Here is a 23,970-nt window from a genome sequence, read left to right on the forward strand (position 1 = left end):
AACTCCACCTAAGTGAGATGAGGAGGAAGCATCTACAAACTACAAGGAGGAAGGCTCTTAACAAGCACCCACAGCTATAGAAATCAGCATTCCTTCTTTTTCCTGACACTTAAGGCCCTGAAAGTTCTGCTCTTCTGCAAAACCTTTGTCTCAGCATCAGCCCCAGCCCCACCCTGAGCCCAGGGACACCTCTCAGAGCAGGTCCCAGCACTAACCGATGTCCCCAAGTGCCACACAGTTGTTAAACCGCTTTCTGAACACTATTCTGTGAGAGAAAAAAATGTACTGAATTATGTACTACATCCATGGATGCATCACAGATAATGCAAAAGAAATTTCTCTGCAATAGTATAATTCCAAACTGTGCTTGAATATTTTTATAGCCCTTGTCCCTGTCACTGGAACTAAGAAATTGTGAAGGAAACCATTGGAATGCAAGGAATCAAAAGTAGTTTTCACTCAAATAGGTAAGAAAATTTACATTTACTTAGGAAAAAAAACCTAAAAATCAAGAAAATAAAGTATCAGCTAGTCTAGTAGTAATCCAGATGAATTTTTCTTTTAATAATCCCCTTTCTGCCATGTACCACTGCATGACAGTGACTCTAATTTTTAGGCAATGCTTACTAATGAGGAGCCCCTTCAAACTTGTAGAGCCAAAGTAAGAAACACTGCATACCTGGTTTAGAAATGCATAATTTGCCCCAGTTAAATATCCTTAGCTTTGGAAAGTAATATCAGTACCAAAAGCAACAGGAACGTTTATCACTGAACACTAACAAGGTAAGTTTCCTAACACAGAATTTTTAGATTACAAACCATTGTGCATCATTTGTAGGGCTGGAATTTTAATGCAACACAGTCCTTCCACATGCTGAGATCCTCAGATGGGGAGCAGAGAAACATAAAAGAGAAACTTCATAGGAAAAAGGTAATTAAATACTCAAAACCAGATGGGAGAGAAGCTGGTAAATTGAAATGACAGCTTGATTATGGAAGAATGTATACCAAAAGAAGAGAGCTTAGCAATTTCAGAAAAATTTCTGATTGTTTAAGTGTGAACCTCAATGAAATCGTGTGGAAGGTGGATGATACATCTGTGCATCACTGACTATGTATTGCTAAGACTTTTTCAAGTGGGACAGATCGTAAATGTCAGCTGTATTATACAACAGCTGCATTCAGGACATGCTTTAACAACACTCTTCCATAACAAAAGGTCACAGAGACATCACTTCAGAAGGAAGGTCCTTCTTAAAACATTGTAGAGAAAAATCTACTCTGTCAATGAAATAGACAAACAATTGAGTTACACAGTCCAGTGTGAAATAATGGTGCCTTATGCACCTAAGAATGCAAATGTTAAACATTTAAAACCAGAAGTACATTTCCATAGCAATTATTTCCTTCACAAAAGAAAAAAAAATCCCAGCACTCACTTATATAGACTGGGAGTATCACCAGGGAAGTACAGAACAACTCAATTGCTCAGTTGTGGACTACTTCTTGTACCCTATCCAGTAAATGTTTCTCACTCTTATTTGTTACTGAATTTAAATATCTCAAATGTAATTTTATTACTTTAATGTACGAAATTTATCAGTATTAATTTCGCAGGAGAAATCACATACTACACTGAGGTCAATATATTTCAAGACAATGAGATTACTTCATATTACTGTATGAGCACTTTCTTGTCAAAGTTCATGCTTCTAGAAATCTGAAAAGTTGAAAGAAAAAGAGTTATATGTACATTGCAAGGCTAGATTTTCTTAATGAAAAAAATCTGTATTTTCCACAATAAAAGGAAAAAGCATTCCACATCTTGACATATTAAAATTATTCTAAAAATTGCAATCCAAGATGTTTTTCTATTGCTGATTTAATGAGGTGTGTTTGGAATTGATAGAAAAGACTTATGGGCATATCAGCTGGTCCACTAAATGGACACAAGTGTGTGGTGATACCTTGAGTCTCTGAGAAAGACAAATGAATTTAGAAGCAGAGAAAGAACCTGTAGCCTAACAAATATTTTGTAAATTCCTCAATGGAGTGGCAGCCAAACCCTGCTGTGAGGACTGTCACAATTTCTACCGCAATAAGAGAAGAAAGAGATAGGAGAGACACAGAAGGAGAGACAATCTCCACCTGAGCTACAGATCCTGTTGGATATCGTTTTCAGGAAATAAATGAGATTCCAAGCCAGAGAATCATAAACTTCCCAGTATAACTGAAAGGGGGCTTTTTTCCGTTCCTTGGTAAATTAAAGATAAAGTATTTTGCTTAAGCTGCTACGTGTCAAAGATTTCACTCCACAACAATCAGTCAGGGTCATCCCATTCCCCGGGAAAAGAAGCCAAGGTTAAAACCAGCATCAAGTAATGTTTTTCTTATAAATATTCAGTACTTTGACTTTAGTCTTAAATTCTTTCTCTATTGAGCTATTATGGCCATACATTTATTATTTGTTTGCTCTAAGTGATATTAGTTAAAATCCTGTATATTGGTCTTAATATTCCTTGCCAGTATGCAGGATTTTAATCAGCTTTACAAGATGCTCTGCTTCTGGTCAAGTGATAGTTTTCTCCAAAAAGGGTCCCAAGCAGATCTTAGTCACAACTTAGTCATAGAAAAAAACCCAACTTTCCAGCTCATGAAGACCCAAGAAGCACAGTGAAAATAGAAGGAAATCTTAGGTTAATTTCTCTAGGTGAAGTAGCAAACTGTTTTCCTCTTGAGTCTGACATGAATTTGAGCTGCTACATAAAAAATCCAGGATCTGATAGTTCTTGATTTTCCTGTGTTGAAAATAAGGAGGCGTTTAACTCATTTACAAAGTCCCATGGTCTGTGAGAAATAAGAAACCAAGGAAAAACATGTTTTGAAAAGAAATTAATTTAATACAAGTAACCTTCTGAAGGAAAAGTTCAAATCACAATGAAGAAAGAAAATTTCCTACTAGGTCCCACAAAAATCTTTGCAAATCTAATGCTTTTTTTGTTCCCCCTGAATTTCTAAAAAGCATCAAAACCCCATTATGCTTTCAATAATGAAATTTATACAATTCAATTCATTTGAAGAAATCCCTGTAAGTAAGGATAGGGTTATGCCACCAAGCAAGAAAACACAATAAGAATGGCTCTGCAGAACAAAACCATTCATTTTGAAAATAAGCACATGGGTGCAGGGGGGTTCCTTAGACTAACTGTAGTCTGGTTTTGTGTATTAAAAACCCACGAGGTGGTGAAGTGTGTAAACTGTATTCTCAAGCTTGCATTGTGATTTAGTTTCATAAAGAAGAAATACAGCTTTTATAATTCCAAGACCAGTCTCTGAAGCTGCACAGAGCACAGGAACTGTGGATGATCTGGATGTTCACACAGGATCAAAAATAAAATGAACCAAAGTGAACACACCCGAATGGTTCCATACAGTCAGAATTTAAAGGGTCTGCATAGTTTCAAGTACCTGAATTATCTCAATGGTCTTAGGAGAGTTTGGCTAAGTTTATATCTATATGCTTTGTTAATATACGGATTCAGTTGGCTAAAATGGTTTTTACATTGTAAGCCCATGTAGAATTTTAACCTAAATTATATATTTTGAAATTTAGAAACATCCCGACCTTTCTTAATATTTATGTAGAACATTCATTTACCCAGCTATTTTATTTCCCTTACAGTTCAGAAGTACTTTCAGGACAGAGGTCTTAATAAAAACAAGTAGGGACAACATATAGGCAACATCCTCCTAATTGACCCTCAAAATTGTTAAAGGCACAAAAAAATCAAGATATTTCAATTTCAAGACACTCAGGGAATGAGATAAGTTTCTTTTACTTCTCATAGTTTCACCATCTATAGACTCATGTGGACTAGAACAGCCATCAGGGAGTATAGTGAGGTAATTCATCCTGTACAATTAGTTTCAAAATGGTAACATTCTGCTGGTGAATGCCTATAGGTACAGCATTCAAGTCTCCAGCTTTGCTACACCAAAAAAAAAAGTGTTACTTTATACTACTGATCCATATAGCCAGACAATGAGACTGTGGAAATACTACAAAATGAAAATAAAGACTGAGAGTGAGCCATTTCATGGTCACATTTGTAAGTGCAAATTATGGTCTTTGAAGAAAAACAAAACACTTTTATTGGCACAATTCAAAGTGTCAGACACTTGATTTCCATATGCTATGACACAATAAAAATTGTAAATCTTCAGCCTTACTCATGACTGTAACCAACAGTGAGTGACTAACGATAACACATTAACACCACAGTTTCAACTCAGCTGACTTTATATGATAATTTATGTAGTTCGGATAAATGTGTTGGCTAAATGTGAATCGATTGTTCCATGGAATGAGGCAAAGACCTAATGCTCACTGGAACTTGCAAAGTTTTATCTGGGTTTCTTTTCAGAATACAGTCAAAAGGATTGTCAGAAGACTTTACATATTTTTATCAAATTAGACTCTCTAACCTCTCAAAGAGGTGGTGGAGTCCAATAGTCACAGGCTAGAGAGGTTTAAGAGAGTCCTTAAACAGTATGAAATACAAAACCTCATGCAGCAAATATTTCCCTACAATCCCTGGAGAAAACCAGGCCAAAATATACTAGTGAGCATAGTTCTCAAAAGGTCAAAGCCCTGGAAACTCCTTTGCCTTTGTAATTTCTCAGTGTAAAAGAAGAGTGAATGGTGCACTTACACTACCTAAAACTGCTGGATGTGATAACCTACACAAAAACTTAGATCGAAAGTCATGTTTTTGTAAATAATTGGCTGTGAAGGCCAGGAAATTCATGAACATGCTTAAGCTTAGAGAGAAAACTGGACCTAGAAGCTACAGGAAAATATAGCTGCTTAGCAGCTGTCCCAGATTGTTACAGAAACTTAAGGGTCATCTTGAAACAGCAGAGATTTCGGTCTTGGTCTGTTCCTGTATTTTGTCCTTGCAGAAAGGAGTCACAAAAGGAATGTCTCACATCAGCGCAGATTCTGATGAGCCATTTAGTAAACTTCATTCCCATTCACAATCCATTATCACTTGTGGAAATGTATGTGAAACCAGTATGAAAAACAGAGGGAATCCCTACTCCATCAGCTTAATCTTCATTAAATGTCTGAAATAAAAACAATTATTTTTTAAAAAGTTTAAGCATGTGATTCATAATGTTATAGTGATAATTAGTTTTGATGTGATGAAACATTTTTATATATCAAGTTATACTTGGACAATGAATATTGGAAAAGCATCCAGTCTTACCTTCTATTTTCCACATATAAAAGATTCCTTAACAGAGCATAAGAACTGAACAAAAAGTTTATTATTTTTCTTCTTCAACTTACCTTTTATATAGTAAATAGTTATTGTATACTGTTAAAGTGAAATATTGAAATTATTTAATTAACCTTTTTTAACCTCTGTAAAATGCAAAAGCTATAAATATGGAGCAAATCGAATTGAGTTCTGCTGTAGGCAAGAAACCAGCCTCCAGTGGATTGCCTGCTGCTCAGATAGCATTTGCTAATTTCAGTCTTTATAGTTCCACAGGAAAAACTGAGGGAAGTACATGCAGTACAGTTGTGCTTAGTGATTTTCTATAGTTTGGTGTTATAAAAATTATTCTGATCTTAAAAAAGGAGATATAGCTTAATCCAATTAATTCAGGCAGAGTTAAATCTCTGTTGTAAGTGAAAAGTTTCAGACAACTAAAATCCAGAAGAAATTTTTAAATGACATTTTGTATGTGTGCCTACTTACCACTATTTCCACACACAGCCTCTAGCAAGGGATAATTTTCAGCTCATTCTAATCTTATCATCTATCACTGGAAAAATCACTGACAACAGGCTACAACACAGTCCTGATATTAATAAAAAAACAAACTCAGGACCTATAATTTAGAGCCATAAGAATCAAAAATCTTAATTTACATGTCATTATTTTAAAGTAGTACCATATTCTAACAACTCTAGTATTAATGGCAACTGAATGCACTTGCCAAAAATGAATTTTGTGATTATTAGAGAATTTAGATTTGCTTTAACAAGCACAAGTACCTTGAAAACGTTTTATTATTTCTTCTGCTCTGCTGTCATAAATATGTTCCTTTATAATACTTGTATCTCACTGCTTTATAAACTTGAATTTTGGATGTTAATCCATTAAACTTTCTGTATTATAGCTTTTTCTGGCTGCAAGCAGTGTAAAAAACACTTTTTAAAAATTCTTAATTCTGTTTTTTGCCTAGGAGCAAATTCTGATTTGATTGTCCTGTATCAAAATTAAAAGTGATATAATAAAACACTTTACAGCATTGTTACATTTAAAAGCATTAAAAACGGTGCTGTATTCACTTCTTAATATGCCATATTCATTAAACAACATATTAGCAGGTCTGGAACCACATTTCATAAAAAATAAATCTGGAAAACTTCTAAACATTTGTATTCCATATATTTCTGTGATTCACAGGCATTTCAATGTGATCCTGAATTATAATATTCTGCTTAAAAAAAAAAAAAGGTTTATTTACATGCAAAATAATGTAGCAATTAGAGTAATAAACACCTCTCACCTACTCTGAAACAACAGTTCAACAGACTGACAAGCTGTTGCATTTTGCATAATTCCTTCTGGCTTACTTATTTTCCAATATATTTCCACTCTTTTTCTTTCAAAGATGGGTGAAGTCAGTTCCACAGTTTGAGCCAGTAACAAGCTGCAATGTAAGTCATTATTTATCTTAGTAGTCATAATGTCTGTGTCCATTTGTGATTTATTGGCTTAATACAAGAGATCCACACTCTTCAGGGTAAAAAAAAAAAAATCCTGGAACTTTCACTGACTTCATTCATGAAGATTATGCTTCTGAGATATAACAGATTTAAAGTGTTAGGCAAATATTTCAGAAGAGCACCTACATCAAAGCTAGTAAGCTAATTAAAAAAAAAAAAAAGCAAATAACTGAATCCTAATAAATGACCAATAGGTATACAAAGCCATAGTAACATTACTAAAATTGAAAAATCAAAGGCTTAAGAAATGCCGGGATTCAGAATTGCCTATGCAACGTTAATTTGTCCTCGTTCTGCAGATACATTATAATGAAGTATTTAATTAAGATTAATGTCAAAGGTAACCACTAATTCCAAGTGGCCAATTTTCATTACACAGCTCTGCGTGTTCTTAGTCCAGTTCACGCCGGCTTTAGGATGTCTGCAGTACTTCACATTTCTGCAGATAAGACTCTTTGGTATGAAGTTAGGAACTGAGAAAATGAGCATTAATATCAATTTATTAGCACTGTAAAAACATTTGGTCTGAGTGACTTACCTAACATCAGAGAGGAACTCTGAGGCATAGTGAAACATAATCCAATTCTCAAAAGCCTCATTTAGTTACTCAGAGACTCTTTTCCTCTTTTTTCAGACCTCTGCCATATTGAATATATATTTTCTGGTTTTTCTTCAGTTAATGAATTAAAGAGTCTATCTATCAGTGTCTTCTTTCTCTCCAAACCCATGAATCATCCCTAGAGCCTCCTCTTCTTGGGCTGACTGAGCCCAAGGCTTTGTGTTATGTGCAGGAGCGGTAGAACAGGACAGCAGATGGACAAGTCATGGAAGAAAACAGAAGGAAGAGCTGCCAGGCAGTTTTAGTTCATCATATAAAAATGCAAAAGCAACATAAAGTTTGTATAACTAACAATTTCATTTCTTTCATTATGACCATCTCCTAAGTGTAAAATCCTTATGTACTGTAAATGTATATATATTTCCCTAAAATGTACGGAAGTGAAAAAATGATAACACAAAATATGATAAATGAAAAAATGCTATCACACTAATATCCATGCAAATCACTAGAAGGCACAGACCCTTTAAATCCACCTGACATCTTTTCCTTTCAGCTCATAAGTTAGGGAGTGGTATAGAAAATTACTATTTCATAGAGGAGACAGTAAATTCATAAATACTTGATCATGAATCTCAGATATTTACTAAAAGCAGATGCATTATGAAAGGGAGATACAATGAGTTTCAGGCCCTGCAAAACAATCTGGATACCGATATTTCTTCCTTTTATTTAAAACCTGAAGTTTAAAATAAGTTTTATTCTTCTTGTTTGTCTTATCTATTAGTAGCAACTTTTATCATTCCCCTTTCCATTCCTCTGGCTTCTCATCTCATGCTTTCTAAGTTGTACTACTTAAATCTTGATTGTTTTTTCTGTCTATGCTTTGTGTCTTCTTTTTCTGTTCTCACCTTTTTTACTGTTGGACTTTATTTTCTGGTTTTTCATCAGCACACAGTTACCTTCTTTACCTGTTTTTTTGGTCTTGACTCATGCTCCCCATCCCATTGCTACTCAGTCCATTTTCTGGACTCAGAGATCCTATGTTCCTATTCAAAGCTTTACTCTGCCTTCAGATTTATCTTATCCTTCTTATTACCCAGATAAGCAGCTGGTCCTAAATTCCTCACCTGGATGACCACAAACGCCTTCCATTCTGGGGTCTCAATATGTTCTCATCACTTTGGTGGTCCTTACCAACAATTTATTTTCCCTCAGATTTCAACTTCAGCATTATGCCAGCCTTTTTCATATATTCAACCTGTAAAATTTAAAGTCCTAATTTTACCTTGACCTTCCATCACATTTGTACTTTTTCTAGAGCTGGTCTCCCAAAATAATTTGTCTGAATATACTTTACCTTCCTCCCTTGTGGATTTTTCCTCTGTTCTTTTTTTTCTTTTTTCTTTTTTTTTTTTTTTTTTGTACCACATGATATCCTTTTGCTTCTGCCTAGCGTCAGCAGATCAAAAGATGACACAAATCTCTGAAACCAAAGACCTGGATCTATTTCCAACTCCTTGGGAACTGTGGTCTCTCAGACCACATCTGCTTGGAATTAACAAGAGCAGGGTTGTTTGCTAAGGAAAGGTGAGTCAGGAACACAGGGATACCCAGCCCATGAGGACAGACCAGCACCCACAGCTCAGTCTCACAGCGCTGAAGCAAGGACAGACCCAGAGGTTACAGCAAAGCCCAGCCAGGAGTCCAGGCTGCAAGACAACATTAGAGAACTGGAGCAGGTCAGGAATCACACTCCGAAGGCCAAAGTTAGGATCAGTACCCACAGCATCGAGCAATTGATTGAAATCTGGCTCAAAGTCTTCCATAACCAAATAGGAGTGGGACTAAGCTAGAGACATACTCTCTCCTAACAGAGCTCAGCTTAAACAGAGCTCTTCACCCAAGGGTGTGTGTGGAGACCCCCAGTGAACAGGATTATTAGAGGTTATTAAAGCCCTCAGCATCCTGACTGAACAGAAGAGCGAAAACTGGAGCACACAATTTCTCATATTCTCTGATTTCTTTGGTGTGCATGCCAGCACACAGTAAAGCAGTCCTGGCACCCTTCAATAAAGGTGATTGTGGCATCAGAACTGGTTAGACACAGTGTCTGCTCTTTCTGCTCCTAATTGGGAGGAGACACACAATTCCACCCATCTAACAGAATCACAGTCTCATTCCCATTGCTGGAAAGAGCACTGGTAATCCAGTATAGCTGTATTTCATTGCTAGATCATCTAATTCTTAGGAGACTGTTGAGCAGAGACAGAATACATAGAAATAATAAAGGCTATAATCTTTAAAGTCATTTGTGTGCATTTTTATTTCCCTGAGGCTAATGCTGTGGGCCAAATTTCATAGAGATAGCAAAAGAAATGCTCTTTTCAGAAAGGTCCTCTGAATTCTTAAAGCCTTGTTTTAAAAAGCATGGATGTGCTTGAACAAATATTTTAGGAGTCTTTAGTATGGGTAAACTGATGTATTTGTTCAATTCTATGAGTCTTACCCTGGATCAGTTAAAATACTTCAACTCATATTTGAAAACATTTTCAACATAGGATGCACTAATATGAAAATCTTAGTCTGAAAAAAACCCAAATGTTGGATCTAGATGTCTAGTGCCTCCTTTATACTATCAGAACATGTGAGAAAATCATTTTACTGGTGTCAGTAATCGAAGCTGTTCTTCAGAAAGTAAAACAGATGACATGATGTTCTACAGAAGGAACAACTCCCTTCTTACTGAGTTTTTGAATACATTTTTGTCACTTCAACTGAGTGCAAGAGAGGTTTTGTGTAACATCACATAATCTCTGCATAAGTAATAAAAGGAAAAGCAATTAAAAATTACAAAATATTAGAAACAAAAAAAAAAAAAATAGATAATTGGACAAATACATATTCCAAAGATGTTAGCTGGGATGTATTCTAAACTGTTTGAAAATCTGTTCAAACACATTTAAAACACAATTAGTGTTTACTTCATTCCATACATTAGTATGTTTTTTATGGCCAATTGTAACATACATTACATAGAATCATAGTATATCCTGCATTGCAAGGGCCCCACAAGGATCACAAAACCAGAGAATATCCTGAGTTGGAAAGGTGCCATCAGGGCATTGAGTCCAACTCCTGATCCTGCACAGGACAGCCCAAGAGTCACACCATGTGCCTGAGAGACTTGTCCAAATGCTTCTTGAGCTCTGTCAGGTTTGATGCTGTAAACACTGCCCTGGGGTTCCAGTGCCCAACCACCCTCTGCATTCCACAATATGGCTGGAATATTTTAAAAATAATAAGCTGTTTTATGTTTTAAAATGTTTTAAAAATACAAAAGCTGTTAAAGTTGTATAACTCCCCAATTCTGTCATTTTGGGTAGGGAAGTAACATTTCTTCAAGTAGTTTCTTCTTGGCTGAGGGTGAGAAGGCATAGGAAAGCACACATTTCTGCTAATTATCAAACACTCTAGGAAGTTGGAGACCTAACTAGAATATATGGAGAATCATGTTAACAGCACCATTTTTTCTGTGTCTTCATTCCACAAATTATATGGATGAGAGGTCAGGTAATGAATAAGATAATTCTGCTTCCACTCATCATTGGTAATTCTCTTCTGCAATTATATTCACCAACTCAAAATGTAGATTAGGTATTTTTCAATGAGAATGATACCAATGAGGTTTGACCTTGGTTTACTTTGTATTGGCATTGCATTGACAGGGTTGTTTTATAGACTTTTTTCTACTCCAAAAGTCTGTGAAATATCTCACATTTATAATTGCTTTATAAATGGGACTTCATCCCACACATATTTTATATGTAGTATTCACAGCATGCAATTCCTTTCACTTGCTTCATCTTACTAACTAACACAGAACAAAATTTCACTGAATTCATAATATTGCTCTGGAACTGATACATTCTGTATATTTACACACCAATATGTTTTATGGAAATGAACACATTTCTTCTCTAGAGCATATTTTCAAACTTCAATTACTCTTTACTGAAGCCAATTTTTTTTTCAAACAAAAAAAAAGTGCAATGCGTTTCATGTCTATATATTTTTATTCACGCCAATATATTTTCACAGTTGGATAGATTTAACTAAATTAGTAGTTACAGTATTTGTTCAAACCATTGCATTTTTGCTGGCATCTGGTAAGTAAATGTTATCTGGATTTTTTTTTTTCTCTAGTAATCAGCTTCTGACAAACCCAAACCATTAAAATCAACAGCGACTTACCTCAACCACTCAAAATTTCTCACCCCAAAGAGCAACAAAAACAAACAAAACCCCAACTCTTCTGCTGCAGCTGCTGAAACAGGGTAAAAGGCAGTGCAAAAGGGAAATGTACAGGCTCCAGGGATGAACTCTGGTGCTCTGATTTCCACATAGGCCAGGAATGGTGCACTGGGCTGGGGAATGCACTTTCCATGATCCCTCCTGGATCTAGGGACACTCCACATGAGGGAAGCTGTGGTGCCTCTGTCTGGTGTGGTGGGGCAAACAAAAGCATTAAGCACTTATTAGGGACAACTTTAAGAGGCTGCTTTAAAGCCAGAGATTTCTTCAAGGCTAGGCGGCAGCTGCTGTGGGGTTTTCTCACAAGATATATATCTTTTTTTTTTTTTTTTTTTTACTGAGCGATGTAAATAAATCTTACTTTCCAAACTGCTGTTTTAAATGTGATCATGAGTTGTTAGCAGTTTTGCAACTCAGGATAGAATCTGTCTCTAACTTCTGTCACTAGCAGCTTGCCTTCTCCTTATTTCCTGTAGGGCTTTTTTAGTTGTTTTGGTATGCTGCAACCATATTGTAACTACTTCTTTGCTACCCTCTAGATTATACAAAATTTACTTTAAAATATATATTATAGGACATAGAACAGAACAATTGTTTTTAGAGCTATGTTTCCCATCTTGTAATACTGGAAGTTTCTCTCTCCATAAATTATCTATACATCTTCCACCACTTGATGAATTCAACAAAACCATAATATTTTGCCAAATACATGTTTTCCTTGTGTTTCCCCTCCCTAATCACTGACCACTGATGCTATCAAGGAGCATCATTAAAAAAACATGATTATCCTTTCACATTTTGCTTGTTTTTCAAAGCAAACTCTAGAGGTCTAACCCAACACAACACAGATGGCTCAGTTTAGAAGAGGTGGAGTTTAGCTATTGTCTTGGGGTGATTTTATTTTAAGTTAGGGAACTTGTTATTTACCAATTCAGTGAGAGGAAATATCTAAGGACTTTTTCTGAATGATGTTTTGGAATTTTGCTTTGTTTAGCATCAGGAATTTTTTTCATATGAATACTTGTACATGACATCCTGGTGAATAACAGGATAATGTAGAAGAACTTTCTTCTGGTTCTGATAAAAATGTTCACCTCCTGCATCTGATTTTCAGTGTTGTCTCTTGTTGGTATTTTAGGGTATTACTCTTTACTCTGAAGTGTGTTTCCTGAAGAATCCCTCTTGCCCTTTTGGTCTGGAAGTAATGGAGCTTCTGGCCATGCTGTTCATGAGCTCCAGCTCCACTGACCAACTGCAAAGTTGGTTTAGATATCAGCTGCCACTGGATGTCACAAAATGTGCTACTATGCCTACAGAAACCATCAAATTAACACATCTCAGTTAATCAGGAGATGTATGGCATCATATCTGGCAGCTGTAATGATTACAATCACACATTTTCTCAGATATATAGTTAGTAAAAATACCCAGGGACTTTTGTTGGGAATTTTTTTTTCTCTATCAACATGTTACTAGGTCATTTCAGACCAACTTGAGCCAGAAAAGAATGGAAAGAATTGGTATTTTTGGTTATGCTCCTGACACTCCTGGAGCATGACATGATGTCCATGTCACTGAATCCTGGGAAGAAAAGGTCAGCTGGTGTTTCTAAACCCTCAGATCAGCTTTTCCAAGTGTACTAATATGGCAAAGACTTGAAATATGGCAAAGACAGGCACTTCATTCCTAACCTGCCAGAGGATCCTTTTCTCCAGCTTTTAGTCACTAAGCTAGGAAGAATCTTGTATCTTTCCGATAATGTTTCCTGGAACAAGACTTCAACCAAAAGTACGTCTTGTCAAAAGTACAGAGCTATCAGCTGTCATAATTAATGCAAAAGCATTTCAGGATGGATTACAGTCCTGTCTTAGTGAAGGATTTATGGGAATTGTTTTTTTAATTTTCTCCACCACCAACCAAAAAAAAAAAAATCACCAACATTTGCTGACATTTATAGGGCTGCCTTAAAAATGATGACTTGATCCTTTCTGTAAGTCTTCTAAAATATTTTGATAATAATTCCCCATTCATTACTGAACCCTAAGAGAATAGTTTGCTTGTTGTGTCTTTTTTCACTAGAGTAAAAAAAAAACCAAAAAACAAACAAGTGAAAAAAATATCTGCTCATGCATTAGAGGCAGACTACAAATGCTTCCCTGTCCTAAGGGAGATTCCAGTGCAACATCCTCTATAGCGCTGACATAGTCCTCCAAAGGCATGGACATGGATGTGATGGTCCTTTGCTACCAAACTATACAAATGCTAGAACTTTAAAAAGTAATTCTTTAATTTGATTCTGTATTTTATGTGAGCATCTTTTGGAGACTGGGGAAACTTAGTATAAATCCTGATGCAGTCTCAAGTGCTGCCAGGCATAATCATTACTTGCTAATGAACAAAGTGGAGGATGTGACTACAGAATGCATAACTTCCCTGATCCCACTCCTGTGCAAGCTCTTCAAGGTGAAGCTGACAACTGATTGCACTTCCTTGACGATCTGAGACCATGCCCCCTTCAGAGAAATGAGCTTTTAAAGAGCTTCCCTCTCCTGTAGGGAAGACTATTTCCCCACTTATCTCTGCACAGCTCTTTGCTGTCAAAGCCTGGAACATCAAGGTGGAAATTTAGAGTTACTGTGGGAAATATGCTGCATGGTGTTGGAGATGAAACCTCAATAGGAAAAGGATGGAACCAGAACTGGAGAAATACCTGATCATTATTTGGGTGCAGGGGAATCCTGCTTTCTATGGGATAAGGCAAGACAATTCCTCAACAGGGTTTTTACAGAGAGATCCAGCAACTTCAAACCCTGGCATTCTGATTTCACTGGGAGGCTTGTGCAGAAGGTGGCCCGTGCTGTGCTGAACACCAGCCACACAGAGCTGAGGCGGCTGCCTGCCTGCTTGCATTCCTCATGGTGCTCAGTGCTTTATCTTTCGGAACATTAGCGATTCCAGACCACGAGCTGAATGCTCCCAGCCCTCCCAAGAAACACTCCAAAGAGGAAACTTTCTCCACGCCGCGCAGAGTCCGGCCAACACCGCCCGAAGTCCAGAAGCTCTTTATTGCCATTGTTCGGGGGCCGATCTCATCGCCGCCGCGGTGAAGGCGCCCGCACGGGATTGGCTCCCAGGAGCACGGAGAGGCAGCCAGCCGTTCCTTATTCCGCGGTTTCGGGGCGGGAGGGCAGAGGCAGGAGAAGGGCTTCAGGCGAGGGCCGGCGGAAGGGGCCGCGTCCCTGCGGAGCCCCGGGCCGGGCCCGCGGCGCTCCCGCCCGGCGCCGCCGCCGCTTCAGCACCGGCCCTGGACAGCGCCCGCCCCGCCCCCGCCGCTCGCTCTCGCCGCCCATTGGCTGCGGCGCCGCCGCGCGGCCGCCGCTCCCCGCGATTGGCCCGCACCGGCTGTCACTCAGCGGTGCGCGAGACGGGCCCGGCGCCGGGGCGCGCCCCTCTGCTTTGTTACGCGGCTCCTCATTGGCTGCGCGGCCTACTCCGGGCAGCGGCTATTGGGCAGCGCCGCGCGCCAGTCACGCGCCCGCCCGAGGGGCGGGGCCGAGGGTGAGGGGCGGGGCCTGGGAGGCGGAGGCGGAGCCAAAGGGACCGCGGGGGCGGGGCCCGGCGCAGGGCGGGCCGGGGTGTGGCGGGAGGGCGGGGCCGGGGCGGGCCCGGCGCGGAAAGGGGCGGGGCGAGCGGAGGTTGCCCTTGTGTCTCGCGCCGGGAAGCGGCTGGAGCGGAGCGGGATCCCGGTCCCTGCGCATCCCCCCGCCTCCGCCGCCCCGCGGCGGCACGGCACGGCACGGCACGGGACAGCCCGGCATAGGCGAGCGGAGAGGCGGACGGACGGACGGACGGACGGACGGACGGACGGACACGCCGGCAGGGGCAAGGGGAGCCAGCGGGGGCACCTGGCACCGCTCCGCGGTGGGAACCTGAACCTGCCCAGCAGCGCCGGAGCTAGCGGAGAGAGCCGCTCTTTCCTCCTCCTTCTCCTCCTCCTCCTCCTCCTCCCTCCCCAATCCACCCCCGCGACCCTGGTCCTCCTCCTCCTCCTCCTCCTCACCCCACTGGATACAGCGAGGGAGACACTGCGGCGGAGGCGGCGGCGGCGGCGGCTCCTGCGGGGGGAAGGAAGCGCCCGGAGAGCGGAGCGGCGGGAGGCTGCGGATCTGCGTGCCTGGCGCCCACCCAGCCCGAGGGGAGCCCCCAGGATGCGGCTGAAGCCCGGCGCGCTCCTGCGCTTCTACAGCCTCTGCGGGATCCTCGTACAAGGTACCGCCTCCTCCCCACCCCTGCCCCACGCGCGGGGAGGGAGGGACGCCGGGGGGGCACCGCTGCGGCCCGGGGCATCCCAGGTTTCCCCCCCAGCCCCACTCCTGACCCGCTCCCTCCCTCGCCCCTCTGCCGGCTTCCCCCCCTCGCCGTGCGCCCCCAGCCTCTCGCTGGGCTAGCGCTATCCAGCGCTGAAGCGCCGCACGGCTGTTAACCCTTCCTGCCCTTCCCTCGTCAGCCTCTTCCCGCCCTCCTTCGCCCTCCGTGCTTCTTCCTCCACCTACCCCTCACCCCGCCGCCGCCCCCAGCCCCTCGCCGACCCCCGCAGCCGTCCCCCGGCCGGCCGTCACCTCCTCGCTCGCCCGCCGCGAACGTGCCCCCGAAAGTGCGAGTGCAGCCGCAGCAGCGGCGTGTGCGCCGCAACAGCATCCCGGGGAAACGTGCGGGGCTCCAGCCGTGCCCCCCCGGCGGGGGACAGCGGGATGGGGGGTGCCCGCGCCTCGCTGCGCCGCCGCCGCGGGTGCGCGTCTGTGTGCGAGGCATCAGATGTGCACGTAGGGTAATCGGATGAGCCGGTGGATCCTTTCGCCATCCTGCTCCAGGCGGCTCATCCTGCAGCTAGTTTCCAGACTGGATGTATTCCCCTCTCCCTCCTCCCCGCCGCTGCTCCCCCTCGTTCCCGTTATCCGGCCAAGTGGGATGGAGCGGCCGCCGCGCAGGGAAGCCCCGCGAGGCGCTGCGAGGTGCCCGCCCGCCGCGGCTGCCTGCGGGGGAGCTTCGCCCAGACCTCTCCCGCTCCAGCGGCAGCCGAGCCGGCGGCCGAGCCCGCTGCGCTGCGCTGCCGCCGGGAGTTTGCCCCCTCGCTCCCGGGATGCGAGGGGGCGGGCGGCGGATCCGGCCCCGCGGCCCGGCGGGTGCGGAGGGGCCGGGCAGCCACCCCGCTGCAACTCGCTGGCGGACCCGCTCCTCCGGGAGGATGCGGGGCATCTCCCAGCCCTTCCCTCGCTCGCCGTGCGGGCTGTTTCGGTGTGGGAAGGAGAAGCGAAGAGTCGATTAAACTAAGTGGCCTTGTAGGTTTTTTATTTTCCTTCTGTTTGGGTTTTTTTTTTTTTTTTTTTTTTTTCCCTCGTTCGCCTCCGTCATGCCATTTCACGTCAAGTTTAATACATTTTCGCGTTTCACATGGCTGCGTCATGTGTCGGGCGATCTCTCCGGAGGGAGCCGTGGCTGGCAGCCCGGAGCGGGGGCACAGGCGGCCGCCCGGGTTCCCGAAACACGGCAGCCTCACTCACCCCCTGCCATCCCCATCGTCCAGACCCCCTCCCACGAGTGCCCCCGCTCCACCTCGCGGGGAAGTTCCCGGCCGAGGACGCGAGAAGGAATGCGAGGGGAAGGGAGTGAGCTGGGCAATCGCGAAGGACGGGTCCGTCGGGCGGATTATTTGTATTCTTTCCCGATGTTTATGGGCTGCCCGGTACGTCACCGCACAAGGAGCTGCTGTGTTGGTGCTATACAGGATTATTTATGGGGGCATGTGCGGCGCGCTGCACCTGGGGGCTGGCTCCTCTCTGCCTTTTACATTTCCCTGTGAATTGTCAATTCATTGCCCTGCGACGGAGCTGGGGGTGGGAAGCCTCTGGACTGACTTTCTGTCACCAATAAAATCGGGGTTGTTGCTGGAGGAGGAGGATTTGATCTTTCCTAAGATGCAATCAGCCGCATTCAGCGCAGCGCAGCTTTAAGAGTAAACCAGTGATTAAAAACAGTGATGTCTTTCACTGCGGTTTAGAGAGTGTGCCAGGCAGAATGTAACTCTGTGAACTGCATCAGGTAAAAAACATGTTGCAAGAAATGGGGTGTAGTGCAAAATCTGACTATGTCTGTGTGAGAATAACCAGATTGGGCCTGTCCTTGCAGATGGGGAAAAGTGATGCTTAACACATTACCCAGCTTGCCCTCTGTGTGTGTAAAACATCTCCCCTCTCTTCAGTTTCTCACACGACTGTTTTTTCAGCTCCCGATTAAAACTTCAATCAGAAATACTTAGGCTCTCTGTGTACCACACTTCAGCAGAGTGTTCTTTCAAGGGGATATAAAGAACTTGTAACACTCGGGCAGAAGTGAGAGGAAGTAATTTCTCCAACCCTTGTTTCCTGAGGTAAAGGAGAATGGAGGAGATGAATAAATACATTCCACAAGACTATCCTCAGTGGCAACTGTATCCAAGAGGATATCAAATTCATTCAGTCCACCTTAAAGTACAACTTCGTAAATGTTGTTTTCTTAGTATCTGCCATTTATTTTGACAGAAGTAGCAGACACAGTTACTATTAGACACATATCTTGTTGATAGCTTAATAGCTGCATTTAAAAGTAGTTTTTCCTGTTGGCTTGATTTACTTCCCCAAACTGTATTGTGAAGTGGCTCAATGGATTTATTAGATTCCTCCAATTTTCTGTTTGTGGGCCATGGGACACGCAGGTTTTTCTGTCATCTCTGATGGGAATTACATCTTTGTCCTGAGGATCTGAAGCACTTCTGAACTGTAATTACCGATGGTTTCTGTTGGTGAAACTGAAGCAAGTTAAAGACAAGGTGACAAAGAGTCAAGCTGACATGTGTCCTGTATGGAAGTTTGCCTTTCTGGCAAGATCTGTGGAGAGACTTGCTTAAGGATTCTATCCTGAGTATTGATGAAGCATCAGCTGAGGGAAGAGGACATAGAATAATGCTTCTCAGCTTGTGCATGGAATAGCATTAGCAGCAAGCAGTCCCTTCAGAGGGGAGGCAAACAAGAAGTAAAATAGCCCAGTGTCAACTGCTTGCTGTGAAAGGGGAGTGCTGGAGGTGGTAGAGGGGGTAATAACGTGGAGCTGGGAAATGGTTTGTCAGCTGAGTTTGGGGATGGTATTTGTTTGCTCTGCCCTCTCCAGCGTTTGCTGTGAAAATAGTGGGATCTCTGGCTGCTACTGTTCTTAACTTGAGCACTGTAATGTGCCTGGAGTACTTAGATGATGTCCCAGGGGGTTAACCTCTTGTTTATGTTTACAGATATCCTTACTTTTTTTTTTTTTTTCTTTCCGTTCTGATTGTCTTTTAAACACAGCCTTAAACTTTAACAGTTGTAGGGGGTGTATGTTTTTAGAAAAACTCAAATGCTTCATCTGAACTGTTTTTATGCAACCTGATGAGTAAGCTCGTTATTGTCCAGAGTCGCCACGTGAGAAACTGTTACAATAAAAATAGTTCTGCTGGATTCATAGGATACAGATACAGGTTTGGATTATCCTGGAATTGTAGCTGCTGTAGCCCCCTGCTGTGTGATAATGCAAATGGCATCTAATGCCTTAATGTGCTCGGCTCCGAGAAGGCACTGGGTAGTGCCATGGTTGGGAGCAAACGATCCACTTCCAAGATTTTGGCAACACTGGGCAAATCTTCTCAGTGCTGTTGCTTCAGACACTTCAAATCCTTGCAACCTGTCGACTAATGAAAATTATGTAGGGACTCTTTAATTTGTCAGAAACTGTGGCCACTGATGCAACAAATCAGCCAAGACAGGTAATTGCTTGCGGGTGAGACTCTTTTCATTAGCTCAGATCTGTTACAAGCAGAATAAAAAAAAAAACCTGCAAACAAACCTGGACAAACATGGATATGACTAATGAGATCATCTGTGCTGATTTAAGATGAAGCCGTTACACTTTACCCAATATCTTGTGTGTTTAGACTTTGTTTTGAATTTTCAGTTGGATTTCTGTTAGCAAAACCTTGGCAACCCAAGGCTGCCTGCACAGGGGTTGTCTTGACAGCTCAGCGTTCATATGCTAATACAGTGTACAGCGAGTCAAATGCATGGAGTTTTAATTCTGTAGGTACTGTGAGGGCATACACAATTACATAATAAAAGACAGAAGTTTTAGTACAGTCTCTGTGTGGAATATTTTAGACACAATTTGAAACATAAAATTTTTCACTCTACTTGATGGTGTCTGTCTTTATATGACTTCCATCAATCTAACAAGGGCTTGGTAGGCTTATTAGCTGCTTAGTTCTCAGTCTAGTTCATATTTTATGAATTATTTTGCTTGATTTCTTCATGATTTTTTATTGGTATTCATCCTATAGCAGTTCAGGTTTAGAACGTGAAATAACTAAACAATCCAGATTCCCATTGATGATGTCCCACAACTTCCCTGTGGAGAAAATGAATAGGGATTACTCACTCAAGTATTTACCTCACTCTTGCACTCAAAGTATTTTTCAAGTTTCTACCATCAAATTGACAGTAAACAGTTTTGAAGTTTGTCACCAAAGAAGTAACTCCATAGAAATGCTGATCAACAGAAGCACCTCTGTTGAAACAAATACATTTTTCTTGTCTACTATCCTGTTAATTTTGTTGTTCTTTTTTTTTTTTTTAATTTTATTTCAGAAACGTAGAACAGTCAATCTACCTCTGCTTTTTAATTTACTTGTCAGTTGCAATTCCATGATAATGTACTGTAAATGTCTCTAAGTTCTAGATTATTATTATAGAAGCCTTAGTTCTCATAATTAGCTTTCTCATCCTTCTGGCCTGATCCTACTACTGACAAAGTGTGTTGAATGAGATTACCCTTACTATTTCCACCAAAGAATTATTATCTTAATATGAGTTATTCTTTTAATATTGCTGTGTAAATTGAAGCTTGGATTTTGAGGTGGTTTTGTTGGTTTTTTTTGTTTTGGTTTTTTTTTTTTCCCTTTTTCTTTCTTGTGCATTACAAATGTTGATGAGGTAACTGGTAACAGCAGTTATGTATGGTATGGACATGGACATCAGGTGCTTACCAAAAGAGCAGCAGTATAACCAACTGGAGTGAGGATGACTGAGCTAGAACAGTGACTACTTTTAAAAATGTAGAAGTAGGAGATGTTGTCATTGTCTTCTTAATGGCTTCTCCTAGAGAAAGAAGGATTACTTCAATTTTGTTTTAATTGTGTTGAACAGCAGGAAGAAACTCTCAAAAGTTAGGCCCTCTCAAAACAATGCAGGGTCTTCTGTGGAGAGATTGCCACTGACCTGCTTTTTAAAATACACATCCTAAAACAAATGCAGAATGGTAAAACTATTAAACACAGTTTAGTGTGTGTATCCTCTGGGATTGCATCGATATTAAGTATGATCTTAATGATCATATCCTTTCTTCCTAAGGAGTTTTTGAGGTGTTTGAGTGTTTGAAAGGAAGAAAGGCAAATGCCATGTTCCAGTGGCAAGGAATAAATTCTAAAATCATGATTTCTCTCAGGAATTTGCCCTTGAGCAATTATCCTTCTACATAACGAAAACATTCTGGAAAAAACTGAGTATTTTCAAAAATGAATGTGGGTTTCTCTGCAAGGGTCCTTAATGTTGTAAATGTTGTAGCTTTTTTTGTTTTGTTTTGTTTTGTTTTTTTTCTTTTATTTTTCCTTCTGAACCTATTTCAGGAACTTTTCCCTTAATTTTATAAATTAAATTTAAAGACAAAACCCAAATGTTTGTGGTTTCTCTTATGTTAATTGATACTAAGCTTAGGATGGGTGCTTATCAATGCATAAGACACTACTGCAATAGCATCCTAAGGGGGTTGAAAGAGGGAGAGAAAATTTATTTCAGGTACAAAACACTGAGGGCTGTGTTGCTGCCCTTCTAGTTTCTCTCCTCTAATGCTGGAGTTTGGTGTGTAGGACTTTTCAGCATGTGGAACTCGGAACAGCTACAGAGGGGTTAGTGAACAATGTAGGTGGTTTTTCTACCTGTTTTCCCATCTCCTTTCCCTTTAATCTGTAAATGTGAGGAAAAAAAAAATCATACTTGCATTCTTTGCCATCCTTTTATTTGCAAAATATAGACCTTGGAACCCTTGTAAGTCTTATTTAGGAATGCTTTTGCTGTCTTGACAAGTTTAGGATTTTTGAGGGAAAGACAATTTCCTCCCAGCAGTGAGTTGAGTTGTGTTTACTGATTTTGAGTTTAATCAAATGGCTCTTGGAGAGTGTGAGTGCTTTTATAACTTTTGCATTCGAAGTAGCAGCAAATCAATTTTAATATAGTTTTGCATTACTATAAATTCATGCATTCATCTTTTTTTCTCTTTCATAATACTCAATTTAGATTTATCCTTTTTTTCCCTAAATAGCTGATAAAGATTATTAACTGTCCATAGGCAACTGCTTTTCAGTTTCAGAAAAATAATTGTAGTGTATGTTCCTCAATTCAAATGACTAAAGTTCTTTCAGAGCTGAAAATTTTCCTGTATAAGTTTTGTTTATGTGGAGATACATTCCTGAACTACTCTACAGCTTTTCCTTTGTTTTGTGAATGGAGTTGGCAATGTTTAGGTTTTTTGTAAAACAGAGTGTGTCATCACATATCCAGTATGGAGGTTGTTTAAATAGCTTTGATATTCTATCATCCTCTTTGTGTAAACAGTTTGTTGGGAAGAATAGTGCAGGAGAGATTGTTTTCTTACGTTGGAGATAAAAATATCCTGGTGATATTTTAAACCTCTTATATGCCACAGTATTAATCAAATAATGGTTCTAATCTTGGTAATTCAATTACTAAACCTTAGGTGAAGGAACCAGAGTCTGGTGCTACATGCAAAAATAATCTGTGACCACTTCTGAAGATGCAGTTCCACCTTTATCATCAATATAGGATGCACTGCATTATTGCTGCTGCTGCTTCTGGCAGAAGCTGAATAGGCAGCACAGTGGTACAGACCCACTGGAGTCCTAAAACCCTTGGTTTTTTTTCTGAAGTTCAGCACTGGAGATTCAAGAACTGACACTGACTGACAGCTCTGAAGAGAGTAAGACCAAATTACTTCACAGCAGCAGTTGTAGAAGGCACGGGCACTGTGGTATTTTCTGTCTGTTCCGATATTTATCCCAAACTGACCTACATCTGCTGGATTAACAGTGTAGCTTGACCTGCTTTTATTCCTGCTATGCTGTAAGGCAGGAAGGCTGTTCTGGTTAGTCCCTAACCAGGGGAAAAGCTGTACTAGTTGAAGCAGGAGCAATCAAATTTATTTTAATTAAAAGATTATAAAAAGTATGTTCTAGCATCAAGTTAATTTCATATTTATCCCTTTCAAAGTGTTGTTTTTTTTTTTTTTCTTTCCTGAGTGTTAATATGTTTTTATATGTGAAGTTAAAATCTTGACATTCTAGTTGTTGCTTTATTGTGGTACACTGGAGAACAGTGAAGAATTCTCCATTGATTTGCACAGATTTATACAGAGAAAGTAAGACTTAATTTGATAAATGAAAACACTTATTTTCACTCTTGAATTTCTTTCAGCTGAATGAGATTTTTTAATGTCTTCAACTGCACAAGAACATTGAACTGCAGCCATTTGCAAATAGGAGAATAAATGCAGTGACTAGAAATATTACTCACTAAACTGATTACTAATCAAGTATTAACAAAGTATCCCAAATCTGTGACAGGTCATCAAATGGTATAATATATTAAAGTATTCCATTTATATGAATTCTTTTGTTAGCAACTAAGATAAGAGTAGTAAGAATGAAAGAACTTCTTGTCTTTGGAGGAAACCTTAAACTTACATGCCAGGTTTTAAATGACATGTGAAGCATCTTCTCGGCATTGCAGTTTTCTCTTAACTTTACACTTATTTAACTTTTCCATTGCAGGTTTCTTATAATGTTACTGATGTCTTCAGGCTTGTATCATGTAGCCTTGTAACACTGTGAAAAATAGGTGAGATTTGGATGATATAGAGGAAGATATAAGTGCCATCTTGTTCAGTGATGATTGTGGTTAATGACAAATTACATCTGTGCAGTCAAAAGGGAATCCCTTCAATTTTAACTTAAAATCAGTTGTAGCAAAAATTACAACACCTAACACTGAGGAGCTTTTCAGAACTTAAATATCAAGTCACACAACAGACAGGACATTGTATATTAAAAAAGTGTGTCTCATCTTCTGGTATAAAACCAAATTAGCAGTGAATTAGCTTTAAA

The 23,970-nt window shown here is 40.8% G+C and overlaps 1 protein-coding gene across 4 annotated transcripts in view; it reads left to right on the plus strand.

Moving 5' to 3' along the window:
• Positions 1–15,332: 15,332 nt before the first annotated feature.
• CADM2 (cell adhesion molecule 2) overlaps positions 15,333–23,970 on the plus strand; it is a 585,014-nt gene continuing 576,376 nt past the window's right edge. For 2 of the 4 annotated variants that reach the window (XM_030263057.4, XM_030263065.4), the window contains exon 1: positions 15,333–15,947. In XM_030263057.4, coding sequence (XP_030118917.1) covers positions 15,887–15,947 — 61 coding nt within the window. In that variant the 5' untranslated portion in view covers positions 15,333–15,886. The remainder of the gene's footprint in view (positions 15,948–23,970) is intronic. The other 2 variants (XM_030263073.4, XM_041719483.2) reach the window with 1 other exon arrangement.

This window comes from Taeniopygia guttata, chromosome 1, assembly GCF_048771995.1.
Source record: "Taeniopygia guttata chromosome 1, bTaeGut7.mat, whole genome shotgun sequence".
NCBI classification, from domain to species: domain Eukaryota; kingdom Metazoa; phylum Chordata; class Aves; order Passeriformes; family Estrildidae; genus Taeniopygia; species Taeniopygia guttata.